This window comes from Vanellus vanellus (genome assembly GCF_965231255.1).
Source record: "Vanellus vanellus genome assembly, chromosome: 23".
In the NCBI taxonomy this organism is placed as follows: Eukaryota; Metazoa; Chordata; class Aves; order Charadriiformes; family Charadriidae; genus Vanellus; species Vanellus vanellus.
Window position 1 is genome coordinate 3557626 of NC_138928.1, and position 12568 is coordinate 3570193.

The window sequence follows — 12568 nt, forward strand, 5'->3', positions numbered from 1 at the left end:
TGTGTGTTCTTGGGGAACAGAGGGTGTAAGACAGCAGGCCATCCAGAACAAAGTTTTGAACAAAATAATGGCCTTTGATTAGGAGATGGTGAAATGACGGGGCAGTCTGCACAAGCTACACATGGGAAGCCATGTCTGTAACTTCAGATTCAGCTGCTGCTTCATTGTATTTTCACTGTACAGACCTGAAAGACTGCATAAAGATGCTATGGCTGTGGACGACCCTGTGAGCAATTTCAGTCCTCAAGCTTGGAAAGAATTAAGTTGTGTAAAGGGTACAGTGTTGGAGACTCTCACTAGTGTAATCAACAGCAGCCACACTGAATCCATCCCACAACCCTCTGCACTCCGTAAAGGGACACTTGTACATGCACTCAGTTGTGTCACCACCTTCATTCCCTACTACCCCCAAACTCCAGCGTGCACATTCTAATTCTTGATCTAGAGCTCAACATCTAGCTTTAGTTTGAAAGCTTCTTACCATCCTACTTCTTTACTAAGCAGACTGATAAATTTAGGTTGTAGAGGAATTTGCATTAAGTCTCAAAAAGAGTACGTATTACTTATATGCACCATTGTCATTTTGTAGCTACAAGACCATACAGCACAATCTTCAGTTTGCATAGTTTGCAATGCAGCATATCATTGTGTTGCAATACACCCTCAAGCTGTTTGCCTTCAGGCAGATGCTGGTTCTGCTTATTATTGTAATCCAGAGCTCATATCCCCCACCCATTACATGGCAAACGAAGCCCGTCACAGCAAGGTTAGAATTTGATCCCTACAGCACTGGGATGAGTTTGCTTGGCCATAGTAGCTGAACCCATAGGAGTGGGATAGTTTCTGTCAGTGAACATAGTTGAAATACCAAGCCCATTCATGTCCAGATGAATATTGTTTTTTTTTTTTTTCAAAAGGTCAGTCCTCCATACCTGCCTCTCCAAAAGAGTCTGCATTTTAATGGCACTGAAGAAAGCAGAGGAACAAGAGATCCTGAGAATTACGCAGCACCTCTGGCTCACCTGAGAGAATCTGCACACTTGTGGCAAAATTCTCTCCTGGCCTCTAATAGCAGGGAGGTCTTAAAATGCATAGGCAACATACACATGGCAGCAAAAACTTAGATCTTTCCCCAGTGTCCATCCACACACCTTCTACTCCCCATTCCCACTTCCTATTCCAGTTCTTTTCTCCCATTTCTGGATTGTTTGGGGATTCTGTGCTTCATCCTTTGTCATTCGTCGGTAACTGCTTGAGTGCAATGATAGCATATTCCACATTTTCATCTTTGGGTTCCCTGTAAGCCTGACTTGGTTCAACATTACAGTAGAGAGGATCCTCAGGGCTGAGTTGGGATTTAAAGTTCAGGGTAACATATGTTAGGTCTTTGCTGTCATGCTTGGGACTTTCCATTCTTTCAGTGCTGTCAAGCTATGAAAAAAAAGGGAAAACGCTTGTTAGCATGATTCAGTGCCAGGCCACAGCTGTTTTCAAAAGAATAAGGTTTTCCCAGGAGGAAAGAAGAAGCCATGTAAAAACTTACCTTCGGTAATGACAGAGATGAAAGAACAGAAAACTCTTTCCTTCATCACCTCTCCTTGGTGCAGGTTACAACCTCATCATCTGACCTTGGTTTCTAGTCTTTGAGTCATTTCTCAGAGATTACTAGAATTTGCTGCACTGTTTTTTTCCTACACAAGTTTCCTTAAATTAATTACCCCCCTCTCTCTCCAGCTAGGAACATTCCTCTCTTTGGTGACATTAAATACCATTTCCCCTCCTGCACACAACCAAAAATGAGCACCAAGGTCCTCATCAGATGGGTCAGCCAGCTCCTCATAGACAATTGGTAAGGGATTCAGGTACCATATGGGAAATCTATCATTTTCCTTACCTGTACTGTGTCCTCTGGTATGTCATAGGTGTCCTCTGCTTGTCTGTTACCTTTGGAATGAGCCCAAAACAGAGGGTTTAGAAGTAGAGAAGCCCATGAAATGCCTGGGCATTGCCTATGCTTCAGGAGTTTTGGGGAAGGATGTGAGATTGCCTAGTGACAGAAGTGATGGGTGTGCCAGTGGGAACCATGTACCCTGAATCTGGTGAACACATTGCTCTCGCTTTACTTCTCCTCTAACCTGTTAGGAGGTGTCCTGTGCAGAGTCTAGAGGAGCATGGGTTTGACTTATTGTGAGAAGAGATCACAGCAAGGAGCCTGCCTTGAGGCTTCCCAGGCTGCACCAGCCTTATCTTCTCCAGGTCACTGTGAGTTGGAAATAAGGACACCTGGAGTGGAAAATGTGATTTGCCAGAGAAGGCCCTGTTTAGTACAGACTACAATATGAGGCATCACCAGTCTCCACATACCTCTTCTCTTCAGCTGCTTGTGCTGCCTGACACACAGTGTTATCAAGCTGATAAGTACCAGGATGAACAGGATGCTCAGGACTCCAGAGACTATGGCGAAGGTGTGTACATTTGAGCTGAAGCCAGGAGAGCAAAGGAGTTACCAGTGTTAGATGGTAGAATAGCATGATGCTGGCACAGCCCATTACCAAACAGTGACCAAGAAAGGGACAGGAATAGCTTTTATGCACTTGGAAGGAGGGTCTGGTTATCCTGTAGAAATGCTATCTTGATTTTTCTACCTGGCTGTGCCTGAGCTTTTCCTAAACTACTCTCCAGGCTTTAAAAACAAGCCACGGTTCAAAGTTCAGAGCAAAATTCCAGGCTCCCTGGAGCAGGTACTAACTTTTCCTCCTCTGTTTTGCTGCACCTGGTGCACTAGAGCTGATGTATGACTGTACTCTTAGGTCCTGCTGTAGTGTTGATGACAGCAGATGTCCAAAGGGGAAGAAAATCCTTTCAATTTAACAGCCTGGTAAACAGAAAGATAAAATAGCAGCCAAGGACTATTTCATTGTTAAATATCCATGGACAGAAATGAGCAAAGTCAAGACAGAAAGTCTTAGGGGCAGAATCTGGGGGCTTCTGTTGCTGCAAAGAGCACAGCCCAAAGAGGTAAGGATAAAAACCAGGATAGGCATCTGTATTCCAGAAAGCTGTGACTTGATTTTATCAAACTGCTTCTTCCTTTGTAATTACACTCTGGGCAGGAGCTGGAAGAGGAGAGGCCATCTTTGCTAAGGATGGCTGTCACATCAAATGTCTCTGTAAGCAGGAGTCTTCAGAATGCCCAGAACCTGCCTACCTCGGGATGAAAGGCATACTGTGGATGAGACTTTAATAACTCTTGTCTGTGTTGAAGCTCAGAGAGTTTCTTTGGGCCTTACCTCGATCCTGAGGTGTTGCCAGAAGGTGTGGTTTGATTTGTGCCTGCAGTACCTGGCAAAGTTGTTCCAGCTGATACTGCAATCGCAAACATGAAGAGAATAATCACTACTTGGCTGCTTTGTATTTACCAGCTAAATTTCCCTGCCACTGCTACATGCCTATAAATCCATTCCCACAATGACCCCCAGCACAGCCAATCTGCCCAGGCTGTAACCTGTGGCATCAAGACCTGCTGGCAGCAGGCAAAGCCACTTCAGGATCAAAATGTGGAAGGGAGGGGCAAGGACCTGAGCAGCAGCCCCACTTTGTGTGTACCCACCCCAACACGTGGCCGAAAAAAGCGCTGTAAGTGCATGCAGATATGCTCTATGGCAGAGATCTCCAGATAGCAATGAAATATTTAACAACTCTGTGCTTAAGCAGACGGAGGCTTATGTAAGCAGAGGCTGGTGAAAAGTAAGCCAAGAGTATTGTCTGTGAAGGACTTGGCTGTAAGAATTGCTTCTGGGACCGTTTCTGTGCCCAGAGGAGGTTGTGCCCGCAGAAGCCTGCTCGCTTAGAGACTGCATTCAGTCCCATGTGTTAGGAGTTTCTCCTAGAGAATGATGCTGGCCCCTCTCAGCTTCTGGATTGCCATATCCCTCGAGTGCCGCGCTGCCATGTTCCTAAAAGACAGGCTGCAGCATGGTGCTGTCCTGCCGCAAATGGTGCCTAAATGTTATCCGTTACTGTTAAAACATCATGCTGACAGGAAACCTAGGAGTCAGAGATCTTTCAGATATGGGTCTGAAGGTTGCCTCCTCATCCATAGCATCATTAGTGTGAGAAGGTGTAATGATGTAGGGTTTGGGCGGGGAAACACATGCCGATGTAATGCGGGAGGTGGTGTAAGCTGGGCAGTGCAGAGACGAGAGGGAGAGAGTAGGACAGTGAGTCTGGAATCTACAACCAAACACGTTTCCCTACAGGTCAGTACTCACCCTTGGAAACACTGAGCGTTACCTCCACCATTCGGAAAAGACGAGTGTCTTCATAAATCGCACACCAGTACACGCCAGAGTCCGGTGCCTGCAGCTTCTCCATGGTGATGGTGACAATCCCCTGCTGATTGTCATCCTGGATCATGACTCTGCCTTGCTGAGGTGTCCTGAGGTACCCCAAAGGCTTCCAGTTCGTGTTGACCAGTACAGTACATGGTGATTTGCCAGCTCCCTCTTTGCACCAGGCTTTGCTCACAGCCCCATAGACTGTGGCGCTGTACGGACAGCGGACAGAGACATCGCCTGACTCCTTGGCTGTGTGGTTTTGGGTCCCTGGAAAACAGCCGGCATGTTTGATGAGCTGCCGAAGCAGGCACAGTGGCAGCCCTTCCCTGTCGCTGGAATACGTGCTGTGGGCTGAATGCTGCCTGGATGTCCTTCTACCACCAGCCATGAGGAGCAGAAGGGGACTGGAGCCAGATTACTCGTGCAGAGGTGAGTCACAAATTGGGCAGGGTCCTGTCCCCTTCCTTTGGTTCCCCCAGGGACCGCATGCTCACAGGGGCTCAGCCCGTAGGGTCTGGGAGGAAAGGATGAGGGAGCGCTGGCAGCTGCGGGGCCAGAGCAAGAGCAATGCCTGGCACTGCGGGAGGTCTCCAGCAGCGCTCAGCATGGGCCAGCCAAGTGCTGAGCTGGGGAAGCTGCTCCTGGAGCCCCGGGATCGGCCCTGTGGGAAGCAGTTGTGAAGAGTGACCCCATTTGTGGAAGCTCCTGGGAACCTCCCCAGAGTCTCTGCTGAGAGCACACAGAGGATGAAGGGCCAGGCCTCAGCTCTGGCTCCACAGGCCCAGGGCCAGTGTGTCTGTCAGAGAGACAGACAGACAGGGAGACATAGGTGTCAGATGTGCAGCGGCAGTGCTGCGCTGCTCGATGCTGTGGCACAGGACAGAAGGGAGAACAAGCAGGGTGGCAAGGCTGAAATCTACCAACAGGCAGGTTGGATGCCAGTAGGTACTCACTCTTGGACACAGAGAGCTTGAACTCCATTATGCGGGTGGGAGAAGAGCCTCTGTAGAGTGCACACCAGTACACGCCACTGTCCTGGGCCTGCAGCTGCCACATGGTAATGGTGACAGTCCTTTTCTGGGTGTCATCCTGGATCAATGTTCTCTCTTCCAGAGCTCTGCTGTTTTGCCGTGTTGAAGGGTAATCTGTCCTCATCACGACCTTACACCCAGTCTGACCTTCCCTTCGACACCAGACTTTTGTCTCCGTGCTGTACCCCAGGGCGCTGTATGGGCACTGCACAGAGAGACTGTCCAACTCGCTCTTGTTCAACTCTGGGAAACAGCACACATGGTCACTGACACACGAGCGGTGGGCACACGGGCATCCACCCCCAGCCCGATCGGGGCACCTCGCCAAAGTGTGCCCTGGGCAACTCCCTGACACACACCCCATCAGTCAGGGCAGGGCTGAGGTTGGGCAAGAGAAGGGGGAGCCGAGAGGCTGCGGAGCTAGCCAGGTGTGTGGGCTCCGTGGCACAGTGCCTGTGTGAGCGGGGAAGGCGGGGAGCAGGCTGGGGAAGGTGGGGGGCTGTGGGGGTCGGGGGAAGTCGCTCAGCGGTCTGGGAGAGGGGGGATGGAGCGGGGGAAGGAATGATGTTGCTTTGTGACAAGACTTGAGTTTGTGTGGGGAAAAAGGTACTCACCCTTGAAAACATTCAGGGAGATGGTCCGTAGGCGAATATACCTGGAAGCGCGGGAACGGTAAGCACAGGAGTATGTGCCTGAGTCCTTCGCCTGGAGATTGGTCATGGTGATGAACACACCCTTATACTGCTGTTTGTCTGCTATTTTAACATTATCCTTTGTGGCCTCAGTTTCATATGGGTATTGTGTTGGATAGGTGGTTTCCACTAAGGGCTCACATTTGTTATCTCTCATGCGGCACCAGACTTTCTGCTGCTGGTAGTCAGTCTCTGCTGTGTAAGGACACCAGATATGCAGAGTGCTTCCTTCTGATCGTCTCTCCTTGGTATCAGGTGTTTGGGCTTGGAGACCTGTGAATATCAGCTGTGGTGAGGGAGAGGGGAGCTGATGCAGGGCTGCCCACAGCCTCCTGACAGACACAGGGAAACTCTGCCTCTGACCTTCCTCCATGGGCACTAGTGGCTGGAGGAACTCTGAAAGCCGAGATCCATTTCTCCTGCTCAATTCCCCTGCTTGGAAACAGGAGGGTTGTTTTCTGGTGGGCAGTGCTGAGATTTGAGCTGGGACCACAACTGTGATTTAAAACCCAGTATCTTTGACTTAGAACCCAGACACATGGGTGCCTGAGGTGTTGGAGCATGAAGCCTAAATGGAGCCATGTGTGGCGCAGTGTCTGAAGCTGCCCCAGCAGCCCAGTCCATTGTTACTGCCCCTTGCCACAGGCAAAATGGAGACCAACCCTTCCCCACGCGAGGGATGGCAGTGGTGGGGCTCAGTCGCCCCTCAGGAGCCGTGTAACCATCTGTACGAGATGTGGGGATGGGGCAGAGGGAAGGAGGAAGCGCAGCGTGTGCCCTGGGGACGAAATGCTCAACCTGTGGCTGGGCCTGAGGTTGTCCCCAGCAGCCTGCAGCTCCTGTGTGCCGCGTCCTCAGAGGATGCCCAGTGACTCAGGAGTGCAAGTCTGTGCTGGGTGCAGGGCTGCCTCAATTCCCCCACCTACCACATGCTGAAAGCCTTGTGCTCTCTATGGGGACGACAGCAGGGGAGGCAGGTGGGTGCCCCCGGCCAACTCTGTCCTGACCCAGGACTGCAATTGGAGCAGCGGAGCAGGGCCAGGCAGTGTGACAGGAAATGGCGACTGGGAGAGGCGCTGGGGCTACTTTGGAGACCGCATCTCCATGCTCCCAGGGGCGTTTGTCCTTGGAGCCTGGAGGAGCCAGCTGTGCAGTGGTGGGACCTGGGGCCACCCCTTCCCTCCCCATCCGTGCCAGAGTCCGGCTGGAATTGGATTCTCCACCAGTGTGGAGCTGCCCAGGCAGCGGGAGGTGGGGAAGGGTGTCCCGCTACCCCTGGGTGCGTGGGAAGCCTGAGCCATGCCCGGCCCTTCTCTTACCTGGGAAGCAGAGCGGCAGCAGGAGGAGGGCGTTCAGCTCCATGGCCATCCTCAAGCCCAGGCAAGGGGCATTGCTGGGGGCTGCCCAGTGTGTCCCGTCCAAAAGCGTCTGCCTTGTGAGCCCTCCCGTATCCCAGTGACGCTGCTGGAGGAAGTGCCTGAGGTCTTGCCTCAAGCGGAAATCCTTCACCATGTTTTGTTACAAGACTGATATTAAGACAATTTCTCAGTGCATTTGGGGAAGTGGCTGAGAGCAGAGCTTTGCCCGTCCTGATGGCAAAGGCCCTTTGCTGCTCTCGCCTGGCCATCGTCACGCTCTGCCCTCACGCCAGTGGCAGTGGGGCACTCCTTTGGCTGTCCCGAGCCATGGGAGATGGAGCAGGTCCTTTGTCCTGGCCCAGCCCTTCTCTCTGGGCTCCCAAGGTGTCCTCTGCCCAGTCCCTTTCTGGAAAGTCTCCTCAAAGCCAGGGTGGTAATGTGTCCTGGGCTGTGTCTGCGTGGACGTTCCCATGGGCTGTGCCATTTGGGATGCCTGGTGCCCACCACCCAAGCCATTCCCTGTGTGCCCTGTGCTTTGCTCTCGGGGTGCCTACCCCCATAGTGCTCTCTCTCATGTGTGCCCCGTGCTTTGCTCTCGGGGTGCCTACCCCCATAGTGCCCAGCTGCAGAAACCAGAGCACAGCTATTTGGTTCTGCACAGTACACACTAATGTCTCTGCAGGTACGACTGAATTGTTTTTAAGTACAACAAGGTGAAACAATGCATACATCGAAATAATCCATTAAAAACAGCTCTGGACATAACTGCCTCTTGGCTTACTGTGAAAAGGGACAGCTAAACACAGCTTCCTGGTTCTGCACGTCCTTTGGGTTCCCCAGTGTGGTTCAGGAACTGGAGATGATAGGCTGAGGCAACTGGGAGTCAGGAGCAGCCTAGTAGGTAAAATGAACTGGAGAGTACAGAGAGCAGAGAATAGGTGGAGCAGGTGAGGCAGCAAGCCTGAGATATGAGTTCTTCTGCAAGGAAAATGAGGAGAAAAAAGTTTCTTCAATTTTAGAAAAGAGACACTGACCTATGAAAACAGCCAGCTTAATTTCCTTTATTTGGAAGAGGTGAGAGTCATCATTAAGAGCACACCAGTACTTCCCAGAGGCTTTTACCGTGAGCTTCTCCATGGTGATGCTGAGAACTCCCCTCTGGGTGTCATCATTTACAGTACATCTTCCTTTCTGAGTGTTATTCTCATTCTGACTGCTTATCTTTTCTGTATTAACCAACCCAGCACACTCTTTCCTGATTGTCTTTTTGCACCAGGATTTCCGCACAGCCTTGTAATCTTGCGTGTTGTATGGGCACTCAGCAGAGAGACTGCATCTCCCTAGCTACGTATCCTTGGGTTTCTGGAAATATATATATATATAAAATATTCTGTTGGTCTGAAGAAATGTTAGAATAATATAATCATGTCCCCAAACAAAACAAAGCTCATTGTAATGGAAACATCAGGATCCTTTGCTCTGAATTCATCAGCTGACTTGGTGATCAGATAAAAACAGCCAAGACCAGAAAGATGCAAGGCACCTTATGTACGAAAAATTACTAAAACAACTTTTTGCCTGGAAAGGAAATGACAGCAGTGATACTACAAAAGTCTATAAAGTCAGGAATAGCAGGGAGAGAGAGAACAGGAGCAATAATTCACTGTCTGTTATAAGAAGGAAGTCAGTAGTTAGCAGACAAGGAGAAAAGGCTATTCTCCATGCATGCATCGAGTCTGGAGTTCATTGCCACAGGATGTTCATATACCAAAAGTTTTTGCATCAGCAGAATGAGTAGATGAATTAAAGAGAAAAAAAAATTTAGCCATTGCTATTATAACAAAAATATCCTCTCCAGAAAATCACTGGAGGCTGGGAGAGTGTTCTGGAGAGCTGCTTCTATGTGCTTCTCTGTTTTTATACTTTTTCCTAATTATCTGCTTCAGCCAGGGTTGGAGACTTTTGGTCTTACCTACTATGGCTATTCCCCAGTAACCTCGGAGAAGGTCATACAAAACACTGAAAAGGTAAGCAGAGAAAGTGATGTAGAAGTCTACAAAATGCCCCACATTTTCCTTAAAAAAGAAAGATTCACTCTTGGAAACAGCATAACCTCAATTATTTGGGAAAAATGAGAACATGTACAGTGTGCACACCAGTACACTCCTGAGTCTTCAACTTGCAGCTTCTGCATTGTGACTGTGATTTTCCCCTTCTGGGTGTTATCAAGTATAGTGCTTCTCTCAGAATGAACCTTGTTTTGATATGCTGATAGGTGAGAATCGGTGCTGACCAAGATATCACATTCATCTTTCCTTCAGCACCAGGCTTTCCGTGTAGCATTGTAGTTCTGGACATTATAGGGGCCTACAACAGAGAGACTCTTCAGCTCCATAGCAGAGTGGTATTGGACCACTGTAGAACATAAGAACCACAGTATAAATCCCAGCTAAGAGCCATGATGACACATCTTCCATGAATGCCTTATCCACTATGGGATAAAGTCTTCACAGGTGAGATCCAGACCTTGTCTTCAGCTGGGACCTGAGTCCTGTGTACCTCACACACCTCTTGCTCTCTCTGCCTCTCCCATAACAACTTACTTTCCCACAGCATCCCAAATTCTGACAGGAAGAAGCTGCTGGGTTTAGGCATAGTAGCAATTTTAAGATAGAAGCACTCCATCTCTCCTTTCCTGTTACCACCATCACAGCAGAGCTGGGAGAAATTCATCAGTGTTCACAGCTGAGCAGCCTCAGCCCATTATCAAATGAGTTAGTATAAAACCTCTGGTAAAGCAAGTCATTCTCTTTTTCTGACTTTGTGGAAGAATCTAGCAAGGTAGGAGTGGCTGAGTAAATTCTTAGGCTGACTTACCTCACTCAGGTTGTCGTTCTGGGAAGAAAAAAGCCTCTTGCAAAAATATTTGAAAGAATGTAAAATCAAGGTAAGCCTTAAAATAACTTGTCCTTTTATTTCACAGAAATAGAGAAAAAGGAGACTAATGTAACAAATTTTAATAGTGTTTTGCTTGAATTCTGGGTCTGAGGAGCGTGTGATCTAGCAATAAGGTAACAAAAGGTTAGGGAGGAGAAGAGTTTGGGGAACATTCAAATGTTGCCCCCAGGTTTCACGGTTATTTGTGATATGTGTAGGTTTTATAGCTATTATTTTTGTGCTGTCTGCCTGTTTATTAGTACAAACTTTGCAGTAAATAAGACAGAACAAGGGTAGGGAAAAGGCCTTTAAGAGCATGGGCAGTGGAGTATTCGCAGAAGCACGTTCTGCAGTGTTTCTCATGGTGTGGGTCTGTCCATGCCCTGTGCAGTGTCACGAGTTGTGTGAGAGCATAAACTGCCAGGCTGGCAGAGGGAGCGCTGTTGTTTCAGTGCCAGCTTATGAACATTTCCCTGTTCAAAAGACTGTGATATGCCATATAGGGAGGACAGACTCCTAGCCATATTTTCAAAATTTCCAGTGTTTAGCTCTCTCCACTGAAAGAGAAGAGAAGGAATGTTGTACCTCAGCATCCCTCTGCATTGCTAATAGGACAATGGGCTCTTTTCCTTATTCCGAATTAATTTTTTTACTGTATCATAGGGGATAACAAAAACTTACTTTAAGTAATAATCTGATCTTTCACAGAAAGCAAATATATTTGGGGGTTAAAAAAATCACAATTTTGCACTATAGTTTTCCTCAACCAAAGATGGCTGACTGACTGTGAAGATCTGGTGTAGAAACTGTTCTTTGTGTTGTAGCATTGGGGGATAGTCTGTCCTGCTTGAGCACGAGTCAGAAAGAGTCCCTTAAAAAAGGAAGAAGAAACTGTGCTGTGTGGCTCGGTGCCAGCTCCACTGTAGTTCTGCACGTGTTCCTGTGATGGCTGGTGGGTTCGGGGTGTGTATTTGAGAAAAAGGGAGGGATCAGGCAGGAAAGTGTGGTCGTCAAAAGATGAGGAGATTCTCCAGCTTTGGTTACAGCTTAGTACTGCGCTCAGGGACTGATCTTTTCATACCTATTCAGACTCTGTGTCTGGAGATACAGTGAGCACAAATATATGTGGAATTATATTTCCTCTGTGGAATAGTTAACAGGCCTGAGCTGGCTCTGTGGAGGCTTTAAAAGACTGAGGATATAAAAGGTTTGGTGAGGAAATGGCAGACTATGTCAGTCGTGTGTGATAGTAAATCTGTGCTAGTCATTCCTGGGGGCTGCTGAAATAGTATTATAGAGCTGTCATTTGGATGATCCCAATTCCAAAATTATTAGCAACCCTTTTTTGTACATTTGCTTCTTTACTGCCTCCCAAAGACTCTCCTTTTCCTCGACAGAGGCTATCAGAGGGATTGTTCCCCTCAGAGTTGCTCTTTGTGCTGGATCAAAAGTACAGTGCTCTGTGCACTTAGTCTGGTGTGCCTCAGCACCCAGGATTCTGCATCTTAAATGCCTCTTAGGAGCTGATTTTTAACAGCCATGAAACAAATGCTTTAAGGCCTTCCTATCTTCACATGGATTCAGCCTGACTGTAAATAGCTGTGATTTCTATTAAATGTTGCACAGAATCACTGCCAGGACAGTTGCCCCTTGAGCCAGTGACCACATGGTCCTTTCAGGGAGTGGTGGAGTTGGGCCAGGCAGTACCAGGGGACATGTTGTTTGCATGGCACACTTATATCTGTTTTTGAAGAGGAAACTGTGCCCAGAGTGACTTGGCTTCTGGTCCTGGAGGAGCCAGAATCTCCACGTAATGGGAACTGGAGCTGGCTTTCTCCTTTTGTAGCAGTACAGAGAAAAAGAAACTTGCTTTGGTGGGACAAACTTTCAGAAAATTCCTTTCCTAATGCTGGAATATCATGCCCTGTACAGGACCTTAGACAAATGCAAGAGGAAACACTGTTCCTGAGCTCCCCTTGCCTCTTGTACCACCTTGCCCCTTCTCTTGCCTGAAAAACAAGAGCAGAAGCAGGAGGAAACTGAGCTCCATGCCTGTCTTGGAGCCAAAAGAAAGGGCAACACTGAAGGCAGATCAGAGGATTAGTAGATGTCTTCTCTCTGTACCCTCCTATCCCACACTGGTGCTGCTGGAGGAAGAAGCTGAGCTTAGTGGCTTACCATTTGGCTTGGCACAAAAATCCTTCACTGCTGTT

General features: G+C 48.5%; 2 protein-coding genes across 2 annotated transcripts in view; both read right to left on the reverse strand.

Annotated features, from left to right (window-relative positions):
• The window catches only part of OARD1 (O-acyl-ADP-ribose deacylase 1), a 357380-nt gene that overhangs the window by 58384 nt on the left and 286428 nt on the right, over positions 1 to 12568 (reverse strand). The window lies entirely within an intron of this gene.
• On the reverse strand, positions 540 to 7572 carry LOC309680845 (polymeric immunoglobulin receptor-like; the record flags this gene model as incomplete). The annotated part of the gene is made up of 7 exons (XM_082494595.1): positions 540 to 1431; positions 1895 to 1944; positions 2365 to 2493; positions 4272 to 4604; positions 5291 to 5611; positions 5983 to 6255; positions 7380 to 7572. 7 exons carry the CDS (start codon positions 7570 to 7572, stop codon positions 1225 to 1227), a joined length of 1506 nt encoding a protein of 501 aa, XP_082350721.1. The 3' UTR covers positions 540 to 1224.